This window comes from Phyllobates terribilis, unplaced genomic scaffold (assembly GCF_046119375.1).
Source record: "Phyllobates terribilis strain yellow unplaced genomic scaffold, ASM4611937v1 Scaffold_7__3_contigs__length_470593459, whole genome shotgun sequence".
Taxonomy (NCBI): domain Eukaryota; kingdom Metazoa; phylum Chordata; class Amphibia; order Anura; family Dendrobatidae; genus Phyllobates; species Phyllobates terribilis.
In genome coordinates this window covers 158786087-158811549 of record NW_027362767.1, presented here as the reverse complement: position 1 = coordinate 158811549, position 25463 = coordinate 158786087, and the positions used below count along the sequence as shown (strand labels likewise).

General features: G+C 41.1%; 1 protein-coding gene across 2 annotated transcripts in view; it reads left to right on the top strand.

Annotated features, from left to right (window-relative positions):
- The window catches only part of LOC141154078 (Fc receptor-like protein 3), a 97863-nt gene that overhangs the window by 55508 nt on the left and 16892 nt on the right, over positions 1 to 25463 (top strand). Inside the window, exons 2-9 of one of the 2 annotated variants that reach the window (XM_073639510.1) lie at positions 2446 to 2466; positions 2732 to 2989; positions 9032 to 9292; positions 10872 to 11168; positions 13659 to 13700; positions 15601 to 15735; positions 19234 to 19308; positions 21130 to 21215. In XM_073639510.1, coding sequence (XP_073495611.1) covers positions 2446 to 2466; positions 2732 to 2989; positions 9032 to 9292; positions 10872 to 11168; positions 13659 to 13700; positions 15601 to 15735; positions 19234 to 19308; positions 21130 to 21200 — 1160 coding nt within the window. In that variant the 3' untranslated portion in view covers positions 21201 to 21215. The remainder of the gene's footprint in view (positions 1 to 2445; positions 2467 to 2731; positions 2990 to 9031; positions 9293 to 10871; positions 11169 to 13658; positions 13701 to 15600; positions 15736 to 19233; positions 19309 to 21129; positions 21216 to 25463) is intronic. The other variant, XM_073639511.1, reaches the window with a different exon arrangement.

The following is a 25463-nucleotide window of genomic DNA, read 5'->3' as shown; positions in this document are numbered from 1 at the left end:
GCAGTATTATAGTAGTTACATTCTCGCACATAGGGAGCAGTATTATAGTAGTTACATTCTTGTACATAGGAGCAGTATTATAGTAGTTATATTCTTGTACATAGGGGCAGTATTATAGTAGTTATATTCTTGTACATAGGAGCGGTATTATAGTAGATATATTCTTGTACATAGGGGGCAGTATTATAGTAGTTATATTCATGTACATAGGAGCAGTATTATAGTAGATATATTCTTGTACATAGGAGCAGTATTATAGTAGTTATATTCTTGTACATAGGAGCAGTATTATAGTAGATATATTCTTGTACATAGGAGCAGTATTATAGTAGTTATATTCATGTACATAGGAGCAGTATTATAGTAGTTACATTCTTGTACATAGGAGCAGTATTATAGTAGTTATATTCTTGTACATAGGGGCAGTATTATAGTAGTTATATTCTTGTACATAGGGGGCAGTATTATAGTAGTTATATTCTTGTACATAGGGGGCAGTATTATAGTAGTTATATTCTTGTACATAGGGAGCAGTATTATAGTAGCTATATTCTTGTACATAGGGGGCAGTATTATAGTAGTTATATTCATGTACATAGGAGCAGTATTATAGTAGTTACATTCTTGTACATAGGAGCAGTATTATAGTAGTTATATTCTTGTACATAGGGGCAGTATTATAGTAGTTATATTCTTGTACATAAGAGCAGTATTATAGTAGTTATATTCTTGTACATAGGGGGCAGTATTATAGTAGTTATATTCTTGTACATAGGGGGCAGTATTATAGTAGTTATATTCTGGTACATAGGGGCAGTATTATAGTAGTTATATTCTTGTACATAGGGGGCAGTATTATAATAGTTATATTCTTGTTCATAGGGGGCAGTATTATAGTAGTTGTATTCTTATACATAGGGGCAGTATTATAGTAGTTACATTCTTGTACATAGGGAGCAGTATTATAGTAGTTACATTCTTGTACATACAGTAGGAGCAGTATTATAGTAGTTATATTCTTGTATATACGAGCAGTATTATAGTAGTTATATTCTTGTATATAGCAGCAGTATTATAGTAGTTTTTTTCTTGTACATAGGGGCAGTATTATAGTAGTTATATTCTGTACATAGGGGGCAGTATTATAGTAGCTATATTCTGTACATAGGGAGCAGTATTATAGTAGTTATATTCTTGTACATAGGGGGCAGTATTATAGTAGTTATATTCTGTACATAGGGAGCAGTATTATAGTAGTTATATTCTTATACATAGGGGGCAGTATTATAGTAGTTATATTCTTGTACATAGGGAGTAGTATTATAGTAGTTATATTCTTGTACATAGGAGCAGTATTATAGTAGTTATATTCTTGTACATAGGAGCAGTATTATAGTAGTTATATTCTTGTGTATAGGGAGCAGTATTATAGTTGTTATATTCTTGTACAGAGGGGCAGTATTATAGTAGTTATATTCTGTACATAGGGAGCAGTATTATAGTAGTTATATTCTGTACATAGGGGGCAGTATTATAGTAGTTATATTTTTGTACATAGGGGCAGTATTATTGTAGTTATATTCTTGTACATAGGAGCAGTATTATAGTAGTTATATTCTAGTACATAGGAGCAGTATTATAGTAGTTATATTCTAGTACATAGGAGCAGTATTATAGTAGTTATATTCTTGTACATAGGAGCAGTATTATAGTAGTTATATTCTTGTACATAGGAGCAGTATTATAGTAGTTATATTCTTGCACATAGGGGGCAGTATTATAGTAGTTATATTCTTGTACATAGGGAGCAGTATTATAGTAGTTATTCTCTTGTACATAGGGACAGTATTATAGTAGTTATATTCTTGTACATAGGGGCAGTATTATAGTAGTTATATTCTTGTACATAGGGGGCAGTATTATAGTAGTTATATTCTTGTACACGGGAGCAGTATTATAGTAGTTATATTCTTGTACATAGGAGCAGTATTATAGTAGTTATATTCTCGTACATAGGGGGCAGTATTATCGTAGGTATATTCTTGTACATAGGAGCAGTATTATAGTAGTTACATTCTTGTACATAGAGGTAATATTATAGTAGTTATATTCTTGTACATAGGAGTAGTATTATAGTAGTTATATTCTTGTACATAGGAGCAGTATTATAGTAGTTATATTCTTGTACATAGGGGGCAGTATTATAGTAGTTATAATCTTGTACATAGGAGCAGTATTATAGTAGTTATATTCTTGTACATAGGAGGCAGTATTATAGTAGTTATATTCTTGTACATAGGGGGCAGTATTATAGTAGTTATATTCTTATACATAGGAGCAGTATTATAGTAGTTATATTCTTGTACATATGGGGCAGTATTATAGTAGTTATATTCTTGTTCATAGGGGTAGTGTTATAATATACTTTTTATTTCTATTTTGCAGTATTAATAGTGGAAAATGCAGGTAAGTGTATTTTTTAATGTCTATATTAATGAAGGGGAATTTCTAAATGTTCCCAATACAAACAGAAGTGATGAAAGAAAACTAACTTTTCTTTTGAGGATATCAATGTGAAAGAAAAGATAATTTACAGGAAAAATTCTAATTTATAAAAAGTTATTATAATGATGCATTAGGACGTCCTTTAGACTATGTGTACGGGCAGTATTATAGGATTCCATTTAGTTGTATGTCAATAACATGAATGTCTCCATTTATTGTTTCACAGGAACAGTAGTCAGCCCAGTGGTGACTTTTAACCCAGACTTAAATAAGATCTTCACAGGAGAGTCTCTACAGATGACCTGTGATGTGGACTCTACAGAACAAGGAGATGTCACATATTACTGGTTTAAAAATGATTACTGGATACACTCTGAGAAAACATTTACAATATCATCTGCACAAACATCAGACAGTGGAAACTACCAATGCCAGACGAGTACTAGTGATCGAAGTGACGCTACCAAACTGGAAGTCCACAGTGGTCGGTAACACTAAAACAGAATATTGCATTATATAAACAATAAAAACTTACAGGCAAAATCAAGTATATATATATATAATATATGTATTAATATATATATATATATATATATATATATATATATATATATATATATATATATATAGTTGAAACCAGAAGTTTACATACACTATATAAAAAGACACATCTGCATGCTTTTCTCAATATCTGACATGAAATCAGAATAAACCTTTCCCTTTTTAGGACAATTAGGATTACCATAATGTTTAATATTTGCCAAATGCCGGAATAATGAGAGGAGAGAATGTTTTAAGGCATTTTTATTACTTAATGCAAAGTCAAAAGTTTACATACATTTCATTAGTATTTGGTACAGTTGCCCTTAAACTGAATGACTTGGGTCACACGTTTGGGAAATCCTTCCACAAGCTTCTCACAATAGTTGGTGGGAATTTGGGCTGATTCCTCCTGACAAAACTGGTCTAACTGATCCAGGTTTGTAGGTCGCCTTGCTCGCAGCCTTTTCAGCTTTGCCCATAAATTTTCAATAGGACTGAGATCAGGGCTTTGTGATGGCCACTCCAAAACATTGACTTTGTTATCCTTAAGCCACTTCGTGATCATTTTGCCAGTATGTTTCGGGACATTGTCCATTTGGAAGGCCCATTTCCGCCCATGCTTTAACTTCCTGCCTGATGTCTTGAGATGTTGCTTCAGTATTGCCACATAATCTTCTTTTCTCATGATGCCATCTATTTTGTGAAGTGCACCAGTCCCTCCTGCAGCAAAACAGCCCCACAACATGATGCTGCCACCCCCATGTTTCACAGTTGGGATGGTGTTTTTAGGCTTCCAAGCTTCTCCCTTTTTCCTCCAAAAGTAACGATGGTCATTATGCCCAAAATGTTCAATTTTAGTTTCATCAGACCACAGGACATATCTCCAAAAATTAAGGTCTTTGTTCCTGTGTGCATTTGCAAACATTAATCTGGATTTTTTTATGTTTCTTATGGAGTAATGGCTTCTTCCTGGCAGAGTGGCCTTTTTGTCCATGTTGATACAGTACTCGTTTCACTGTGGTTACTGACACAATCTTACCAGCTTCCGCCATCATCTTCACAAGGTCTTTAGCTTTTGTCCTTGGGTTGATATGCACATGTCGGACTAAAGCACGTTCATCTCTGGGACACAGAACCCGTCTCCTTCCTGAGCGGTATGATGGCTGGACATTCCCATCTTGTTTGAACTTGCGTATAATTGTTTGTACAGATGAAGGAGGCGCCTTCAGGTATCTTGAAATTGTCCAAGGATGAGCCAGACTTGTGCAAGTCCACAATTCTCTTCCTGATATCTTGACTGATTTCTTTAGACTTTCCCATGATGCTAAACAAAGAAGCAGTGTATTTCAGGTGTGCATTAAAATACATCCACAGCTGTGTCTATAATTAACTCAGATGTTGCCAAAAAAAACTATCAGAAGCTTCCAAACACATGACATCATCATATGGGCAGTCCAGAATTGTTTAAAGGCATAGTAATCTTAGTGTATGGAAACTTTTCACTTTGCAGTAAGTAAGAAAAATACCTTTAAACATTCTCTCTCTCATTATTCTGGCATTTGGCAAATATTAAAAATTATGGTAATCCTAAATGACCTAAAACGGGAAAGGTTTATTCTGATTTCATGTCAGATATTGAGAAAAACATGCAGATACACATCTTTTATAAAGTGTATGTAAACTTCTGGTTTCAACTGTGTGTTTATATATATATATATATATATATATATATATATATATATTTAGATACAGTGGGTACGGAAAGTATTCAGACCCCTTTACATTTTTCACTCTTTCTTTCATTGCAGCCATTTGGTAAATTCTAAAAAGTTAATTTTTTTCTCATTAAAGTACACTCTGCACCCCATCTTGACTGAATAAAACCAGAAATGTAGAAATTTTTGCAAATTTATTAAAAAAGAAAAACTGAAATATCACATAGTCATAAGTATTCAGACCTTTTGCTCAGTATTGAGTAGAAGCCCCCTTTTGAGCTAGTACAGCCATGAGTCTTCTTGGGAATGATGCAACAAGTTTTCACACCTGGATTTGGGGATCCTCTGCCATTCTTCCTTGCAGATCCTCTCCAGTTCCGTCAGGTTGGATGGTGAACGTTGGTGGACAGCCATTTTCAGGTCTCTCCAGAGATGCTCAATTGGGTTTAGGTCAGGGCTGTGGCTGGACCAGTCAAGAATGGTCACAGAGTTGTTCTGAAGCCACTCCTTTGTTATTTTAGCTGTGTGCTTAGGGTCATTGTCTTGTTGGAAGGTGAACCTTCGGCCAAGTCTGAGGTCCAGAGCGCTCTGGAAGAGGTTTTCACCCAGGATATCACTGTAATTGACTGCATTTATGTTTCCTTCAATTGCAACCAGTCGTCCCTGTTGGGATTGTATTGGGCAGGTGATGAGCAGTGCCTGGTTTTCTCCACACATACCGCTTAGAATTATCACCAAAAAGTTCTATCTTCGTCTCATCAGACCAGAGAATCTTATTTCTCATAGTCTGGGAGTCCTTCATGTGTTTTTGAGCAAACTCTATGCGGGCTTTCATATGTCTTGCACTGAGGAGAGGCTTCCGTCGGGCCACTCTGCTATAAAGGCCCAACTGGTGGAGGGCTGCAGTGATAGTAGACTTTGTGGAACTTTCTTCCATCTCCCTACTGCATCTCTGGAGCTCAGCCACTGTGATCTTGGGGTTCTTCTTTACCTCTCTCACCAAGGCTCTTCTCCCACGAATGCTCAGTTTGGCTGGACGGCCAGGTCTAGGAAGACTTCTGGTGGTCCCAAACTTCTTCCATTTAAGGATTATGGAGGCTACTGTGCTCTTAGGAACCTTGAGTAATGCAGAAATTCTTTTGTAACCTTGGCCAGATCTGTACCTTGCCACAATTCTGTCTCTGAGCTCCTTGGGCAGTTCCTTTGAGCTCATGATTCTCATTTGGTCTGACATGCACTGTGAGCTGTGAGGTCCTATATAGACAGGTGTGTGCCTTTCCAAATCAAGTCCTATCAGTTTAATTAAACACAGCTGGACTCCAATGAAGGACTAGAACCATCTCAATGAGGATCACAAGGAAATGGACAGCATGTGACTTAAATATGGGTTTCTGAGAAAAGGGTCTGAATACTTATGACCATGTGATATTTCAATTTTTCTTTTTTAATAAATTTGCAAAAATTTCTACATTTCTGTTTTTTGTCAGTCAAGATGGGGTGCAGAGTGTAATTTAATGAGAAAAAAATGAACTTTTTAGAATTTACCAAATGGCTGCAATGAAACAAAGAGTGAAAAATTTAAAGGGGTCTGAATACTTTCCGTACTCACTGTACCAATTTGTTTATAGAATCCCAACTCCCTCACCTATCTGAGAATATACCTTTGTCCCTGTGCCATGTGATAATCGGTGCGGTTCAGTCCGATGGATGTCTCTGGTCTGTGCTCGGTGCCTCCTCTGTCCCCACAATCGCCAGCCCTCCTGCCTTGACTGACATGGTTCACATTTTCTTCGTTATCTATGGTCTGTTCAAACCTCCTGCAGACTTAAAAAACAAGAGATACTCAGGCGCAACAGTCTGTGTGGATGACATCAGCTACGCAAATCAAGGCAGGATGACGTCAATTTCGGGAGGTGGCGCCGAGCACAGACCAGCGACACCCATTTGACTGGAATGATTCGCATACAGTGTGGGACGATTATAAAGAGGTCTTTTCTTAGATATGGGGGGTAGCTAGGCTCTTGTGAACAAGTTGGTGGGGTGCTGTTTAACATGACTTAACGGGCTTGTCCGTTACTGTAACACTGATGGATTATCATTAGGATAGGTCATCAATGTCTGATCGGTGGGAGTGCGACACACAGTACCCCCGCTGATCAGCTGTTCCCGGTGTCAGCAGCAGCCGGAACTGCTCAGTCATGGAGCTGCACAGCAGAGCTCCATCGATATAATAGTGGCTATAGCCAGGTACTGCACATCCACCCCTATTGTTTTCAATAGGTGGCGGATATGCAGTACCTGGCACAGCCACTATACAGTGGATGGAACTGTGCTGTATAGATCCGTAACTAAACGGAAACAGGTACTCGGCGGGGGTGCTGTGTGTCGCATCCCCACCAGACATTGATGACCTATCCTAAGGATAGGCCATAATGTTACAGTCACGGACAAGCCCTTTAAAGTCGGTGAATTTAGTTTATAAAGGAAAAACCTGGTGACATGTTCCCTTTAAACATGCATGCCAATTACGTTGTTTGGTGCACTCTTGGTGTGGCCAAGAAGCTCAGTGCACTGTTCCACTGATTTTTTTTTTTTCATGCCCCGTCTCCCTCCCTCTCTCGTGATTTGCATCATTGGCTTGCCAAAAGTTTCTATGCAGTCAATGCTTGCGCTCGGCAAATCATCAGTGAAAGAGGTGGAGACATGGAAAACCAGTGTACTGGACCTCTTGGTCACACCCAGGATGCCCTGAGCACCCTAATTAACATGTTTGATAAAACTTCATCTTTAGCAGAACACTAAAGGTCAAAAGAGGCAGTGAGTAGAACATTAAAGGTGCGATATTTACAGTGGCCTTATCTCCTATAAGACTCTGTGCTTAGTTTATACCATCAGAACAGGCTGAGTGACTGCCTTTAAGAAAGATGGAAACTTTGAAAACACAGTAGATGAGTTTAGTATCATAAGTGAACCCTTTAATAAATTTTGAGTCATTTGTAAATCTTTATGCAGCATTATTGTCACGTGTGTGTCAGAAGTGACAGTCGCCCTGCAGTTGGTTGCAGAAGATCTCTATATTTGGCATTACAGATACCTTCTTAAAGGCTGTCTCTCTAGGACCCAGCAGCTACCTTCCTCTGGCTAATTAACACCATGGCCTGGGTGTAAATATACCTGCTGTCAGCTAGAGGGAGGTGCCGGCGATACTCACATTAGCCTTTGTGAAGGCTCGGAACAAGTGCATTACTTCTTCCTCTCTGGAGTTATGAGGATGGGTGTTCATCTCTCTGAAGTCGACTAAAGCTAAGCTATATTCCCTTGTTTGTTCCCTCTTGTTGTCCTTAGTGGTCAGTGGGGATCAACTAGTGCTCATCCCCCTCCCTTCCCTAGCCAGGGCCCAATGCCAAGGAAAGATCGGGTGAGGTTCGCGTGCTGCAATTGATGAAGAGCCAATACAGGAACGTTAGTGGAGACAGGGTGATATTAGATCAGCCTAGGAGGTCTCCACTCCCCCCTTTCCCTAGAGTCTGGGCTCCCTTTCTCTCTTCCCTTTGTGTTGTACTAAGTCTTTCCCACACCTTGCGTGACAATAAATTAGCAGACCTATAAGATGTGTAGAGAATGCTAAACTAGTAGGTGCGCATCCAATCTTTGATAGGCCATGTGAAATTTCAGAAAGCGGTTCGGAATACACTATCCCATATATTTGATAAATGATGGTCACATCTGATAGTATCCCTTAAAAATGAAATGTCAAATATGCCCCCCTGATCATTAGAATTTGTGGTTTACATTAATCCTGAGCCGATATTGGCACTTCAAGAGAAAATATTTTTGTTGGGCCTCCTCTTCCTTCAACAGCCCATGATGGTCTTTAAGAGTAAAGCTCCCCCTTACACTTTCTATAGCTGTCGGATAATCGTTTAGCTGGCAGCGATCTCGCCCAACTCTACCATATATAGGAGCGCTCTCTCTGCCGAGAGCTCCGGTGTTCTCTACAAGAGCTAAATATCTCTGGTCACGGGAGTTCAGGCATGCCGGATCTTTATCTCCCTTGACATCATCTGCATCGGGAGTCGGGGGGCCTATTCACAGACTATCGACTTAACTCATTAGTCTAATGTGTATGGGAGCCTTAAGAGGCACACTTGTTCCAATCTATTAACTCAAAATGGCCCCGTAGTTGATATGGAATGAGTAATCTTTGAGAATGTTCCAATCTTATACTGAAATGGATTTTACTAAAGACAGATTATCTTTTCTCTTAGGCTACGTCATCTTACAGACGCCTCCTAATGTTTACGAAGGAGACAACCTGAGCCTTCGATGCCACCATTACCCTGGTCATCCAGCAAAGCAGACTATATTTTACAAGAATAACGCAGTTATAAAAGGTTGGGGTTCAGAGGATGAATTATACATTGAGAACGTTGACATGACATCGAGTTGCAAATACAAATGCACAAAGCAGGTCAATCATCATCTATTATATTATCAGCATTCAGATGAAACCTCTGTTTCAGTTCAAGGTAAATTATGTCTAATTTCTGTTAAAGATAAATCTTACAATTGATAAAAAAAAATAGCATCTCCACCCACCATACTTTTACAGCATATCCCATAAAGAGTAGCAGACATTGATGCTAACGTGGCAGTGCTGGTGCCACGCTTTTTAAGACTAGTGTTTACTAACAGGAATTCCTAAGGCATGACCTACATCTGAAAAGCAAAAAATAGCATATTTATTCCACGTTTCCATTCATATAGCAGTATGATGGCTTTTATATTGCAGGATTAGTTTTATTTTGGCGCACGTGTAAGTTATTAACTCTCATTAGCCCTCTTAGAGGATCTAACAGAGGGTGCGCATTCCCTCAACCTCCACTATTCACTATTGATTAGAGCCGCTGCAAACTGATGCACATGACCCAATCTGTCGGCCTCGATGGTAATCTTTGTCCGCAGCCATGAGAACCGCATCTTACCTGATGACATGCCATCTTTTGATTAGCCGGCCAAATGCGACGTCATATTTCCATCATGCCAGGCCAGCCAATCAAAAGAAGAGCTGCGGATGACATCATTTAAGAGGCTGGATCCAGTTGGATGAACATGTAGGTGGGCTGCGATGCTGGAGTAAATCAATTCTTCAAAAATGATGATGAGGAAAAGGCTTTTTATTCACAATGCGTTTCACTCGAAAAAGACACCGGTACGGCATTGAAATGCGTTGTGAATAAAAAGCCTTTTCCTCATCATCATTTCTGAACAATTGATTTTTCCCAGCAGGGCAGCCCACCTACGTGTTCATCCAACTGGATCCAATAACTCCTGGAGGATTTATCCACCGGCCACGGGGCAGCAGCTTTTTTTTCTTCATGCCTACATAGGACTTGCACCTGTCACAACTCCATCAGGTGAGCATAACCTGCACTCTCCTACTCTCCCTCCATAGCGTATCACCCTATTGTGCACTCTGATTCCCACTTCTAGGTTTACACACCATTTAGGAAGCGGCTCTCATGGTTCCTGTCCAAAAGGGGAGAGATTACCGTCGTAGGTTGTGCAAATCGACTCGCACCAACTCGACTATTCACCATGGCATCTTCTGGGATCAGTGTTTTAACCAAGAGCCGGCTATGTATATCAGCCGAGCTCCAGCAGCTGATCAGATGGGTATAGAAGTAGTACACAAGTGATCGCCATGATGGAGACATCCAATTTAAAAATGCTCATGACGGATAAAAATGTCATGGAGCATTAAGTGGTTTAATAACTACTTATAATTTTTTATATATTTTATCACAACTCTATTAGTCATTAGACAAAGCAACATCTTTTGAGTAAATCCAGTAGATATCAGCTTGTCAATCAAAAATCACTTTAGGGTAAAAAAAAAAAACACTGCACATGTTGGCTTTTGAACAATCAACTTTTTTTTGCATCTTTGAAAAACTTCTTAAAACTTTTGCCAATAAACTCGGAATCACAACAGGAAGTAAATACATGTGCTTAAATCTATTACTATTTACAGCATAATCTAGAACACATATTCTCTGCGGCTTACGTATGTGTGGTCACATTTCTTCGTGTTGATTTATTTTCTAGAACTCTTCTCACTTCCAACAATAAGCCTGAGCCCACAGATAGTGGTAGAAGGTGACCACGTGACCTTGACATGTAACACGAGGCGTAGTCCCCGCAGGCAGACCACAGCGCTACAGTTTGCCTTTTATCGAGAGGGACAGAATATTGGGGAATTCAGCTCGGCCAATGAACATGAAGTTCCGTACACAAAACTGAACGATTCTGGGGATTATAAATGTGAAGTCCTGACGTCTGATTATAGAATAAAGAAGACGAGCACAACAGTGACTATGCAAGTGAAAAGGATCGGAGCGCGTGGTAAGTGGGGACATCAGAGATTGATAATAATGGCACTACACAGTGCTTGGTAACTTCAGTCACATATAGATATGCATTTAAAAATGTTGGGATTCCTATTAGTTCTCGGAGAGTATTTTTTGGAAGGGATCATTGCCAATGAGTATAATTTTTTATCTGAAAGTACTAAGTTTAAAGGAGTTGTCTCAAGTTTGGAAGTTATCCCTTTTCCATTGTAGAAGGGATAACTTCTCGATCGCTGGAGGCCTTTAGCGCAAACAGAACCTTAGTAATGCCAAAGTGACCTCAACATACAGTACAGACCAAAAGTTTGGACACACCTTCTCATTTAAAGATTTTTCTGTATTTTCATGACTTTGAAAATTGTACATTCACACTGAAGGCATCAAAACTATGAATTACCACATGTGGAATTATATACTTAACAAAAAAGTGTGAAACAACTGAAAATATGTCTTATATTCTAGGTTCTTCAAAGTAGCCACCTTTTGCTTTGATGACTGCTTTGCACACTCTTGGCATTCTCTTGATGAGCTTCAAGAGGTAGTCACCGGAAATGGTCTTCCAACAATCTTGAAGGAGTTCCCAGAGATGCTTAGCACTTGTTGGCCCTTTTGCCTTCACTCTGCGGTCCAGCTCACCCCAAACCATCTCGATTGGGTTCAGGTCTGGTGACTGTGTAGGCCAGGTCATCTGGCGTAGCACCCCATCACTCTCCTTCTTGGTCAAATAGCCCTTACACAGCCTGGAGGTGTGTTTGGGGTCATTGTCCTGTTGAAAAATAAATGATGGTCCAACTAAACGCAAACCGGATGGAATAGCATGCTGCTGCAAGATGCTGTGGTAGCCATGCTGGTTCAGTATGCCTTCAATTTTGAATAAATCCCCAACAGTGTCACCAGCAAAGCCCCCCCACACCATCACACCTCCTCCTCCATGCTTCACGGTGGGAACCAGGCATGTAGAGTCCATCCATTCACCTTTTCTGCGTCGCACAAAGACACAGTGGTTGGAACCAAAGATCTCAAATTTGGACTCATCAGACCAAAGCACAGATTTCCACTGGTCTAATGTCCATTCCTTGTGTTCTTTAGCCCAAACAAGTCTCTTCTGCTTGTTGCCTGTCCTTAGCAGTGGTTTCCTAGCAGCTATTTTACCATGAAGGCCTGCTGCACAAAGACTCCTCTTAACAGTTGTTGAAGAGATGTGTCTGCTGCTAGAACTCTGTGTGGCATTGACCTGGTCTCTAATCTGAGCTGCTGTTAACATGCGATTTCTGAGGCTGGTGACTCGGATAAACTTATCCTCAGAAGCAGAGGTGACTCTTGGTCTTCCTTTCCTGGGGCGGTCCTCATGTGAGCCAGTTTCTTTGTAGCGCTTGATGGTTTTTGCAGCTGCACTTGGGGACACTTTCAAAGTTTGCCCAATTTTTTGCACTGACTGACCTTCATTTCTTAGAGTAATGATGGCCACTCGTTTTTCTTTACTTAGCTGCTTTTTTCTTGCCATAATACAAATTCTAACAGTCTATTCAGTAGGACTATCAGCTGTGTATCCACCTGACTTCTGCACAACACAACTGATGGTCCCAACCCCATTTATAAGGCAAGAAATCCCACTTATTAAACCTGACAGGGCACACCTGTGAAGTGAAGACCATTTCCGGTGACTACCTCTTGATGCTCATCAAGAGAATGCCAAGAGTGTGCAAAGCAGTCATCAAAGCAAAAGGTGGCTACTTTGAAGAACCTAGAATATAAGACATATTTTCAGTTGTTTCACACTTTTTTGTTAAGTATATAATTCCACATGTGTTAATTCATAGTTTTGATGCCTTCAGTGTGAATGTACAATTTTCAAAGTCATGAAAATACAGAAAAATCTTTAAATGAAAAGGTGTGTCCAAACTTTTGGTCTGTACTGTATCTGGATAAGGATAAACATATGGTAGCGGTTTTCACTGCTGTGCTGTCACACACACTTTCTGAAATGTTTATTTAGTGTTTTATAGTTTTTTCTCTCCATACCTCTATTAAGGAGCTGCGACAACCTCTCACTATCCTAAGTGATCAAAAAACGGCTGCTGCATTCCTAACCTCTACTTTTCTGTAGGCTATGATAGTGTCTCCCGATTGGCTGTGCTATACCATGTCATGCAATAGCTGCAAGGCATTATGGGGAAGCCCGAGCCATGATGCCTGGGGTCATGCGATAGCCTTCAATGGTTGATGTGCAAAATGGTGGAGAGCATTTTTTGGGCAAATCGCAAATTATTCGAGTTATGCCGGTTCAGTGAATTTTCCTGAACTTCGACACAAATTCAATTCAAATCAATTCACTCATCTCTACCAGTTGAGACATGAGCTCAGGCTGAGATGTGATCTTCTCATGCATGTCAGATCATTTTAGCCGGGTTAAACCTTTACTATACGACTATCAAAAAAAAAAAATTGATAAATTCCTATTGTTATTTATTCTTCTCTCTTGTAGAGCTATTTAATCAATCGGAGACAGAAGTGACTTCAAAACCAGGTGATTTATTTAGCCGAAAGCAAGAATTTTTCACCTGAATCCTCCACCAGCTCTTCTTTAGAATATTAATTTGTATATGCTGGTTAGAAATGATATAAGGCTAAATATTAAAGTCTTCAATCATATCCAAAACTACATTCCTAATGATGAGACTCCCTGTGGGCTCTTGGGTTACAGGGCTTGATAAATCTTACCCACCGCGATTGAGAGCAAGCAGCAGGAAGGGCAACGCCAAAGTAATTGTGTCCTGTCCAGCACTGAGATGAAGGAAATGCGAACAGTTATTTTTACAGCGGGTCTACTCCAAAAACTGCCCGAAAAATTATAGAAAAAAAAAACATATTACTGGTCGAAATTATTTCTATTGTAAAAGAACTTGCTGATCAAATATTCAGTCTTTTGAGCATTTTTCTTCCTCCTCGGGTTTTGGAAAATGCATCCTGGGAGGAGAAAAAGTTCTTGTCCGTTCTCTGCAGTGTCTCCTGGTGGAAAAGACTCCCAACTAAACATTGTCCAGCTAAGGCTATGTGCACACAGAGTCTTTATTCTCAGTTTCTGGAGCAGAAATTTGCTATGTGCACATGGAGTCTTTTTTTTCTGAGTTTCCGGAGCAGAAATTTGCTATGTGCACATGGAGTATTTTAGTTGAACTCCCAAGTTTTCGAGGAGTTTTGCAGTTTTGAGAAGGTTTTGGAGTTTCCTCTCAGTTTACGCTCATTGCTCCAAAACCTCTGAAAATAACTCTGTGTGCACATAGCCACTGACTGAAAATTCAGTTTTTGAGGAGATTTGAAGGAGAACTAACAGAGTTACTGCTCAGTTTCTGCTCCAAAAACCCTTAAAAAAAACCTCTGTGTGAATATAACCAATATAGCCTAAAAGGCATCAAAAAGTGCTTCAAGAAAAGAAAAAAAAAAGCTTGAAAAACCTGTTAAAGACTGCTACAGGAAACTAAAACTCAAAAAACTATCTGAGGCTATGTGCACGCGGAGACTTTTGCTGAGTTTTCTGAGCAGGATCTCAAAGTTTTTGAGGCGTTTTAAGATTTGGAGGTTTATGGATTTTTCCTCTCAGTTTCTGCTCCAAAAATCAATTGAAAAACTGTGTGCCCAAAAAAAGAATATTTTCTAAAGCAGTTTTTATAGAAAACCCATTATTTTTTTGGCCGTTCCCTAAATAAACTCTGTGTGCATAAACCTTAAAGCCATTATAGTTTATTGGACCATGTTTAAAAAAAACAGGATGCATCCATAAAAATAGTTTACATGTTTCATCTGATTCTTATTAATAGAGATAACTTATTGCTTATCTCCTTCTGGTTCGGTGTCTGTGAGTTTGAGCTTCGTTGGAGATTTTAGGACAGGAGGACTACGTCTTATTTTTAAGATCTGCTATAGTATGAACATTTCTGGAATGAGACCTATTATTCTAAACATTTAATATGTCAGAATAGAAAGCTCCAAGGTGAGGAAGTTACTATAAACATCAGATCCTTAAATATGATTGTGGTCAACGGCATTCATACTTAGAGGTGAAACTAGTTATTGGATGTCAGCCCCCATTAAGTGGCTCCAAAACTATCGACAGAATAAACTTAAGATACACTACCGATACTGCACTAGAAATTAGGTACTACTTCACAGATGGAAGAGTACAAGGGGAAATATACCCCTGCTACATTAGTAGCTCATTCTGCTTCCGGAGAGAGTGAAGACTTCCCGATCCTATTTTTGAACCAGGAGTTTTGCACAGGTGTATTTCCCACCTAGGTTTGATTTCTCCTTTTTGTATAGTTACATATGTAATAATTTCAGGGTAGTTGTAATAATAGTGTTGGAGCTAGCCTTTGGAATCCTCCCCAACTAAATGACAACTATTTCTTTTTTTTCTGTTGTTAAAGGGACAAGTCACGTCATCACAGCAGTTGCGGTGACTTCGTTGGTCTTAGTCCTATTCCTCATCGTCACAGCCCTGATTTTCCTGTACAGAACACAACAGTTTCCTTTGTCTGGTATTAACCACCTGTCTTCAAAAGGTAAACGATCAATTAAGATCCCGAAAAGGGAAGAAAAGTTCTATATTTGTATACTATTAGTAATAAAGAAAAAAAAAACTATAGATTTAGAGCTATTGCATTAACATTTAAGAGCCCAAAGATAAATGAGGAGTAAACCCGATCTAGGCAGGAGCAATCCACCACCTAACGTCTATAGAGAAGATGTCTCGACTCTACCTGAACAGCAGATGGCAATGGAGAAAGGATCTGCCATATTCTATACTTCGTTATCATGGCGTAACCACCAGAGGCAGTGACCTTTTTGCCTCTATTTAGAGGGTGATCCGGGTCTTATATATTGATGATTGGCCCATAGGATAGATCAACGGAGGTCCGACACCCATGTCTGATCTGGAAGCGGCCAGGTGTGCAATATTCAGAGCAAAACAATGCAGATCCATACAATGTTTAGTGGCAGCTGAGTATTCCCTTTTGCTTCATAACCTTCCTACATCTGGCCTGTGCGGAAAAAGATAACAGCTGATCGGTGTTGAGTAGTGTTGAGCGATACCTTCCGATATCGGGAAACATCGGATCGGATTGGATCGGACCGATACCCAAAAAATATCGGATATCGCAGATTCCGATACCGGAAACCAATGCAAGTCAATGGGACACAAATATCGGAATGAAAATAAACCCTTTCTTTCTTTGTAGGTTAATTGTACATGAAGGAAAACAACCAAGAATAATGTACAATGTATTACATGAAAAGCCGGCAATTCATCAGCGGCATACACCGGTACCCGACAATTTACAACAGAAAGAATAGAGCATCACACATAGATTAGATAGATAGAAACATGTCAGTCACATATATATGAAGTACAGTGACAGTGTTGCTTACTGTACTTGTCATTTAGTGTAAAGGATTTATTAAAAAAAATAATAGTGTTTTAATGCACCGTCTCTTTAAAAAAGCCGGCCGACAATTCAGCAGCGGTACCCGACAATTTATAACAGACAGAATAGAGCATCACACATAGATTAGATAAAAACATGTCAGTCACATATATATGAAGTACAGTGACAGTGTTGATTACTGTACTTGTCATTTAGTGTTAAAATAAAGGATTTATTTAAAAAAAAATTGGCGTGGGGTTCCCCGTAATTTTAGTCTCTAGCGGAGGTTAAGCAGACAGCTGGGGCAGATGTTTGAAGCCTGGGAAGGGGGTAATACCCACGGAGCTTCCCAGGCTACTAATATCAGCCCCCAGCTGAATACCTAGCCTTTACTAGCTATTAAAATGGGGGACCCCCCCAAAAAATGACATGGGGCCCCCCCATTTTAATAGCTAGCAAAGGCTAGGCAGACAGCTGGGGGCTGATATTAATAGCTCAGGAAGGGAGCCATGAATATTGGCCCTCTCCCAGGCTAGAAACACCAGCCGTCAGCCGCCCCAGAAATGGCGCTTCAGTGTGAGAATTCTCCCACGCTGTCAGTGACGTGCATGAGGTGAGTTCGTGTCCAATGAACTCAGCTCACCTCATGCACGTCACTGACAGCGTGGGAGAATTCTCACGCTGAAGCGCTGAGTGCAGGAGAATTTTCCCACGCTGTCAGTGATGTGCATGAGGTGAGCTGAGTTCATTGGACATGACCTCGGCTCATCTGGATGCCGTCACAGCGAGACACTGAGGAGCGCAAGCTTGCCTGCGCTTCTCAGTGTCTGCGGCATGGCAAGCTGGATGGTAGCGTTCTGCTGCGGTCCAGCCTGTCATCTCGATGTAGCAGAGCTGAAGCTGTCGTGGGAACCATGGAAAGCCCCATGTATTTTTTTTTTTAATTACTTCATGAAATTCATGAAATAATTTAAAAAAAGGGCTTCCCTATATTGTTGTGTCCGGCCAGGTACAAATAGGCAGCTGGTGGTTGGGGGCAGCCCGTTCCTGCCTGCTGTACCTGGCTGGACACAAAAATAGGGCGAAGCCCCACGTATTTTTTTTTTAAATTATTTAATGAATTTCATGAAATAATTTAAAAAAAATATACGTGGGGCTTTACCCTATTTTTGTTTCCAGCCAGGTACAGCAGGCAGGAACGGGCTGCCCCCAACCCCCAGATGCCTATTTGTACCTGGCTGGAAACAAAAATACAGGGAAGGCCTTTTTTTAAATTATTTCATGAATTTCATGAAATAATTAAAAAAAATACATGGGGCTTCGCCCTATTTTTGTGTCCAGCCAGGTACAACTAGGCAGCTGGGGGCTGGAATCCACAGCGCAGGGAGTCCCAAGCTTTCTGCCCCCCCCCCCCCGGTGCAAATTGCAGTCCGCAGCCACCCCGGAAAATGGCGTGTTCATAGAAGCGCCATCTTCTGGCGTTGTACCCAACTCATCCAGGGCCCTGGTGCGGTGGCTCACTGGGTAATAAAGGGGTTAGGGCCAGCTTGGTATTATCAGCTGGCCCTAAGCCCGAAATTCATGGGGTCACGCCAATATTAGACATGACCGCCATGAATTTCTAGTAAAGTATTTAAAAAAACACAACACCCAGAATAAAGTCCTTTAATTGAAATAAACACACAATTTTTTAATGTTCTAAATTAAACCATACTTACCATCACGCCCATTCCAGCTGAAGCCAATGTCTTCTGCAATAAAAGTAAAATAATAAAGCAACCTCATCCTTACCTTTCCATGGTTTCCAGGATGGCTCCAGCTCTGCTACATTGACATCACAGGCTGGATCGCAGCCGAAAGCTGCCATCCAGCTTGCCATGCCGCAGACACTGAGAAGCGCAGGCATGCTTGCGCTCCTCAGTGTCTGGCTGTGACGGCATAAAGATGAGCCGAGGTCATGTTCAACGAACTCAGCTCACCTCATGCACGTCACTGACAGCGTGGCAAAATTCTCCAGCGCTTGCCGTGAGCGCAGGAGAATTCTCTCACGCTGGGATGGCATTCTGATGACAGGCTGGATCGCAGCTGAGCGCTGCCATCCAGCTTGTCATCCTTCAGAGACACTGCAGAGCGCAGGCATTATGGGAACTTCCGATTCCGGTATTCAATATTCTAAAAGTATCGGAACTCAGTATCGGAACTCCGATACCGCGAATATCGGTCGATACCCGATATTTCAGTATCGGAATGCTCAACACTAGTGTTGAGTTGTCAGACCCCCACCAATATTATTTTACTGTAGTCATGCAGGTTCCCCTTCAAAAGTCATTTCTGCCAGTTAATTGCCATGGCAGCACCTATCTCACGGCAAAGTGATAGATTTACGAGTTTACTCAGGTATACAAGAACTCTTGCTAAAAACCAAAAAGGTATGTTCACATGTGGTCAAACCACGATTCTTGGAAATCGAGGAGTGATGATACATTTTACCACGATTTTGAAAAACAGAAGCAAAAAAACCCATTCCACAATCACGTCGAGATAACATACGCTTAAGGTTTTACTTGATAAAATACTCTTAGCCTTTGGTTGTTCTTGTATTATTTAGAAATATATTTTCCTATGTCCTAATAGCTGAAGCTGTAGTGCCGGATGATGAAACTGAGAATATCTATACGGATCTGGACATGAACAGCATCAGATGGCAAAGTAAGTGCAATGATGAAGACTGATTCAAGTTGTGTTAAAATATATGAATAAACCCACCCGAGCATACTCTGCGCTCACCTTCGTACCACTCCACCATTGAGTCCATACTCCGTTAGGGCTCGCACCCACTTGCGATTAAATCAGATGAGTGCAATCCGATAACAAATCTGATTCCATTCGGACCAATGTTAATCTATGATTTTGAAAAATCATTGTGGTTTGGTCCTGATGAAGAGGTTTGAAAACCTTGAAACGCGCTGACATAATAAACCGCATTTGTGCTTCACCTTCGTGTGTGATCGCATATTTGAACTATTGGGGAAAGTGGATTTTTTAAACCACCGTATTCCACATTTACTGCAAAGTTTACTGTAACAAATCTGTGATTTTGTGCTCATATGCGGGATTTTTTTCAGCTCCGATCGGATCGAGGTCGAACTGAAAAAAAAAAAAGCAGCATGCTGCCGTTGCATGTGAAATTCGGATTGCACGCACCCTTATAAGTCTATGTGTGCGTGCAAAATATTTCACTGCACTCGGATATCACCTGAGTGCAGTGCGATTCCCTCGGATGCCGGCAACAGAGGAGATGGGGAAATTACTTTCTCTGTCTCCTCGGCAGCTGTGCTGTGATCCTCTCATGTGAGAGCACAGACATTTGGATCACGCTGGCAGCAGAGCAGGAGCAGAGTTTCATTAGCATATCGCATCCGATGCCGTACGCTAATGTGTCTCCGGCATAATTCCCCAATTCCAGGTCATCACAACATCTCCTGAGTGAAGTCGTTTGCCTCCGTTTAGTATTTTTTTGGGCAAAGATAGATAAAGGAATATGAAGTCTTCATATCATGTCCCATTTATGTTTATGCATCGTCATATTACTAGCTCTACCTATGTTCCCAAGAAACCAAGATGCCCCAGTCATTGCCCATGGTGGTCTGGTCAGTTAAAAATAGAGAAAAACACATATATTACAAAACAGCAGACATTTCTGTAACTGCAATTTCCAAAATGCGTAACCTGTGTGAGTGAATCTATTTAAAGTATACCCATCCTTTCATAGAAAGCCTGTGGAAAATCACAAAAGTTAAACTACATATGATACACATAACTTGATAATATATACGGACTCTTTGAATTCTCATGCTTTGCAAATTGCCATCCGCTTTTTATGAGTAGTTTCTCTACATCAGCATTCTGCCAGCACACTATGTGCAGAAACTTCCTTTTGTTCGCTTCCTGGAATGCTTTGCACCTACTGTTGTGCAATAACTTACCTGCCCTGAACTCTTATGGCAGTTTGACACACAGTAGACAAGGCACATAGAGACAAAGACCTGCCCCCAAGTTTCAGAAAATCACAGTCTCCCACAGTAGTTTGTTTTATAATAAACAAATGATGCCTTAGTCACCGTCCCTGGGTCCAGCGTTGAGCCTCCGCAGCTACTCCTAGTGCCTGTTATTGTCACGTCAAAAGCACTTTAGCCATTTCATGAGCTCAGAGGCTCGACTTTTAGGCACGAGTCGCTCAGAGCCACTGATCCCAGCGATATCTAGCCGACAATAAGACCCCCGAGAGCGCTGGCCCAGGGAGGACTAGTAAAGCATAGTTTTTTTTTGTTTTTTCTTCTTTTCTTAAAGCAAACTGTGCCAGGCTGAAAAACAGGTTCTTAGAAAGTGAAATAGTACTTGTCACCGTTCCGTAACAGGATTTTGAAGGAGCTGCAGCATTTCGGATCGCGTCACTGTGTATATTAACATGTCTTAGAATCATGTCGTTTGCAGAAAGACGACAGAATGATTGTTGTGTCCGTTCCACAGACATTTCACAGAACCCTCCTAAACAGTCCGGGAACGACTTGGTGACAGAAAATCACTTCATCGTGTGTTAATTTAACGTCTTATCGGTAAGGTGTTCAACATCTTTGTTCAAATGTCTCAATGCTTTGCTTTAAGATTTCTCCATATAAGTCAAGGATGGAGGATGTTTTTAGAGAACTCGGCTTGTTTAACTTCAGCCTATAGTCACAGCAATGACCGCTTCATGAGAGACATCTAGTATAGTAGTCCGTTGGACCTCCGTCAGCCATGAGACCGGCTGCGGCAATTCTTCCCGGCATCCGTTCCAGGAGGTTTTGAAATCGTTCCGTGGTTACACTGACCCATGTGGATGGGATGGCTCCTCAAACATTAGATGGAGGTACTGACATGCTCCAAGAAGCCATTCTACCTCTACCTCTTTGATACTAAAGACCACCATACACATACTGAACGAAAGTCATCTCGAGGATGGCTCTCCCACAAACAGGAACACTTGTATGGCCGAGCAATACTGTGTTTTCTATGATAAAGATATCTCTGGAAAAAGTCCAAAAACAGACATGCCAGATAGGAATTAGCGGAACCATGGATGTTCAGGTTCATCGGGTGCGATCGAACTGTAGTCCAAAGTTCAGTTCGGGTACCTGAATTTGAACCCGAGCCCCATAGAAGCCAATAGGGACCCAAACTTTAGTGCTGTAAAATGGCATTAAAATGGTTGGAGTAAGGGCGAAGGGGCTGCAAAAGGAAGCAAAATGGGGGTAAGGGCAGGACAATTGCTCTGCAAACAAATGTGGATAAGGAAATTACTTACAATAACAGAAGAAAGAAAATAATTATCTTGAACCAGGAGGCGGAGGTCCAAGTGCTTTGCTTGCATAGTTTACTGTACTTGTTAATAAATAAATGAATGAAAAAAAAATGACGTGGGGATCCCCATATTTTTGATAACCAGCTAAGTTAAAGCAGAAAGCTGTGAGCTGGTCTTATGCTGGGAAGAGTAAGAAAACCATGGACCTTCCCAGCCTGATAATATCAGCTCACAGCTGCCTGCTTTGCCTTAGCTGGTTATAAAAAATGGACAAGACCCTAAAATAAATAACGTGGGGTCCCCCCCATTTTTTATAACCAGCAATGGCAAAGCAGACAGCTGTGAGCTAATATTAATAGGCTGGGAAGGGCCATGGTTATTGAGCCCTTCACAGCCTAAATATACCAGCCCGTAGCCACCACAGAACTGGCGCATCACAATAGATGCGCCAATTCTGGCACTTTGCCCGGCTTTCCTCTATTGCCCTGGTTCATTGGCAATTGGGGTAATAGTTTTTGGGGTTGATGTCAGCTGTGTAATTTCAGTGGGCATCAAGCCCTGGGGTTAATAATGGAGAGGCGTTTATCAGACATCCCCATTACTAACCCCGTATTTAAAAATAAAAAGACACACAAAGGAAAAAAAAGTTCATTTGAATAAAGACTCCCCGACACATTCCCTCGTTTACCTATTTATTATTAAAATATAATCACCGCAGGTCTGACGTAATCCTTGGCAGTCCCACGATGACCACCGATTCTCTACTGCAACCTATAGAGCATCGTTCTGAGAACGAGACTCCATAGGTAACTTCCGATCATGTCTCACGAGTGATTAAGTTACTGACGTCATCACCCGTGAGACATGACCAGGAGTGACCTGTGGAGCCTTGTTCTTCAGGCTCTATAGGTCACTCCCTATCATGTCTCATGGGCGAAGACACTACTGACAAGACTCCATAGGTTGCAGTAGAGAATCGGTGGATGTTGTGGGAATACCATGGATTATGTCGGACCTGTGGGAATTTTTTTTTTTAATTAAAAAGGGTTAACTAGGGAATGTGTCGGGAGTCTTTATTCAAATTTTTTTTTTCCTGTGTGTCTTTTTATTTATAAACACGGGGTTAGTAATGGGGGTGTCTTATAGATGTCTCTCCATTACTAACCCCTGGGCTTGATGTCAGCCAGCTGCTGACATCAACCCGACAATCCCATTACCCAGATTGCCACCGCACCAGGGCAATCGGGAAGAGCTGAGGGAAAAGACCAGAATTTGCACATCTGATGTGCCATTTCTAGGGCAGCTGCGGGCTGGGCTTTTTAGGCTGGGAAGGGGCCAATATCCATGGACCTTCCCAGCCTATTAATATCAGCCCCCAGCTGTCTGCTTTGCCTTAGCTGGTTACTAAAAATAGGGGAGGTCCCACGTCATTTTTTTTAGGGTCACCCCCATTTTTAATAGCCAACAAAGGCAAAGCAGACAGCCGGGGGCTGATATTAATAGGCTGGGAAGATCCATGGTTATTGGGCCCTTCCCAGTATAATAAGACCAACTCACAGCTGTCTGCTTTCCTCTGGCTGGTTATTAAAAATAAGGGAGACCCCACATCAGTTTTTTAAATTATTTATTTAGCACAGGCCAGGTCACGTAGTGCGAAGCCAAACACAGCCATGCCAATACTCGGCATGATTATGATGGCTGGAGAAGTGTCTACAGCCTAGAAGCTTGTTGATGACCTGGCCTCCACAGTCACCAGACCTGAACCCAATCGAGATGGTTTGGGGTGAGCTGGACCGCAGAGTGAAGGCAAAAGGGCCAACAAGTGCTAAGCATCTCTGGGAACTCCTCCAAGATTGTTGGAAGACCATTTCTGGTGACTACCTCTTGAAGCTCATCAAGAGAATGCCAAGAGTGTGCAAAGCAGTCAACAAAGCAAAAGGTGGCTACTTTGAAGAACCTAGAATATAAGACATATTTTCAATTGTTTCACACTTTTTTGTTAAGTATATAATTCCACATGTGTTAATTCATAGTTTTGATGCCTTCAGTGTGAATGTACAATTTTCAAAGTCATGAAAATACAGAAAAATCATTAAATGAGAAGGTGTGTCCAAACTTTTGGTCTGTACTGTATGCAGCCAGCCAGCCACCAACCCACAGGCTGCAATACTATACTGCCAAATTTTTGACAGCTGCTTGCACTTGAAATGTGGCCTTTTAGGCTCGTGGAGGCGGAAGCTTTTCATAACCTCATGCCGGCGGTGGCCGGGTGTCCCACAACATTACCCGTGCCCAGGGTCGGACTGGGGTGTCTGGGGCCCACAGGGAGAACTGACTCTAGGGGCCCACCTACAGCCATATGCAAATACCTGTTATCCGCTATCCCTGTTATAGTGGAGCATTGACTGGCGGCTCCTGCACATCTACTGTGCGACACTAACTGGGATGTACAATTACGGTAGTTTGCATTAAAGGGCTTCTTTGGTTAAAACAAGTTATCACCGATCCATGGGCTCTACAGGATAGGTGGTAACTTATTGATCGTTTGGGTCCGAACATTGGAAAACGCACCTATCAGAAGAATGGGGAAGTTTTATCCCTGACAGGACACTTATCCCCATTTTAAAATGCAGCGGCAGGTGGGACGTCTGACCGCAGCTCCATTCATTCTCTTGGGGGCTTCCAAAAAAGAGCAGCGCTCACAGCCACTGAGGAGATGAATGGATCAGTGGTCGCATCTCACATGGGCTCCAGTCTAATAGGGAGAAAAGCTCCACATTCTGCCAATTGTGTCCCAGCGGTCAGACCCCCACCAATCAATATTATCACTGATCCTGTGGAGAGGTGATTACTTGTTCTCACCGGAGAACCCCTGTAAGTGCATCTCTGCCGCTCTGGTCCAAGTATTTCATCTCTAAGGCCACGGCCCCACTATCAGTATTTGGTCAGTATCCGGTCAGTATTTTTTTCTCAGGAGTTGGAGCCAAAACTAGATGAGGAACAATCAGACAAAAGGTATAATAGGAACAAGTCACCAATTCTGTATTTATCACCCACTACTTGTTTTGGCAGCGACTCCTGAGAAAAAATACTAACCAAATACTGATGGTGGGGCTGTGGCCTAATGGAAAAAAATCTTTTCCTAGTTAATATCAGCAAGAACAAAATGACCGCCATACACAACACAGTTCACTATATCAACACCAATAATACCACATACAAAAGGGACAAATATCGCCACACCATGACTAGATCACATATTACCACCACATAGTGACTGAATAATACCACATACAAGGAACAAATACGGCCACCCCAAAGTGACCAAATACTACAATACTGATCATGAATACAAACCACAATACTAACAACACTGTTATTGCCACCAGCGACATTATACACAGGAGCTCTGTATATAGTGTTAGTGTACAGGTAACACAGTGATCACCAGTGACATTATACACAGGAGCTCTGTATATAGTGTCATTGTACAGGTAATACACTGATCACCAGTGATATTATA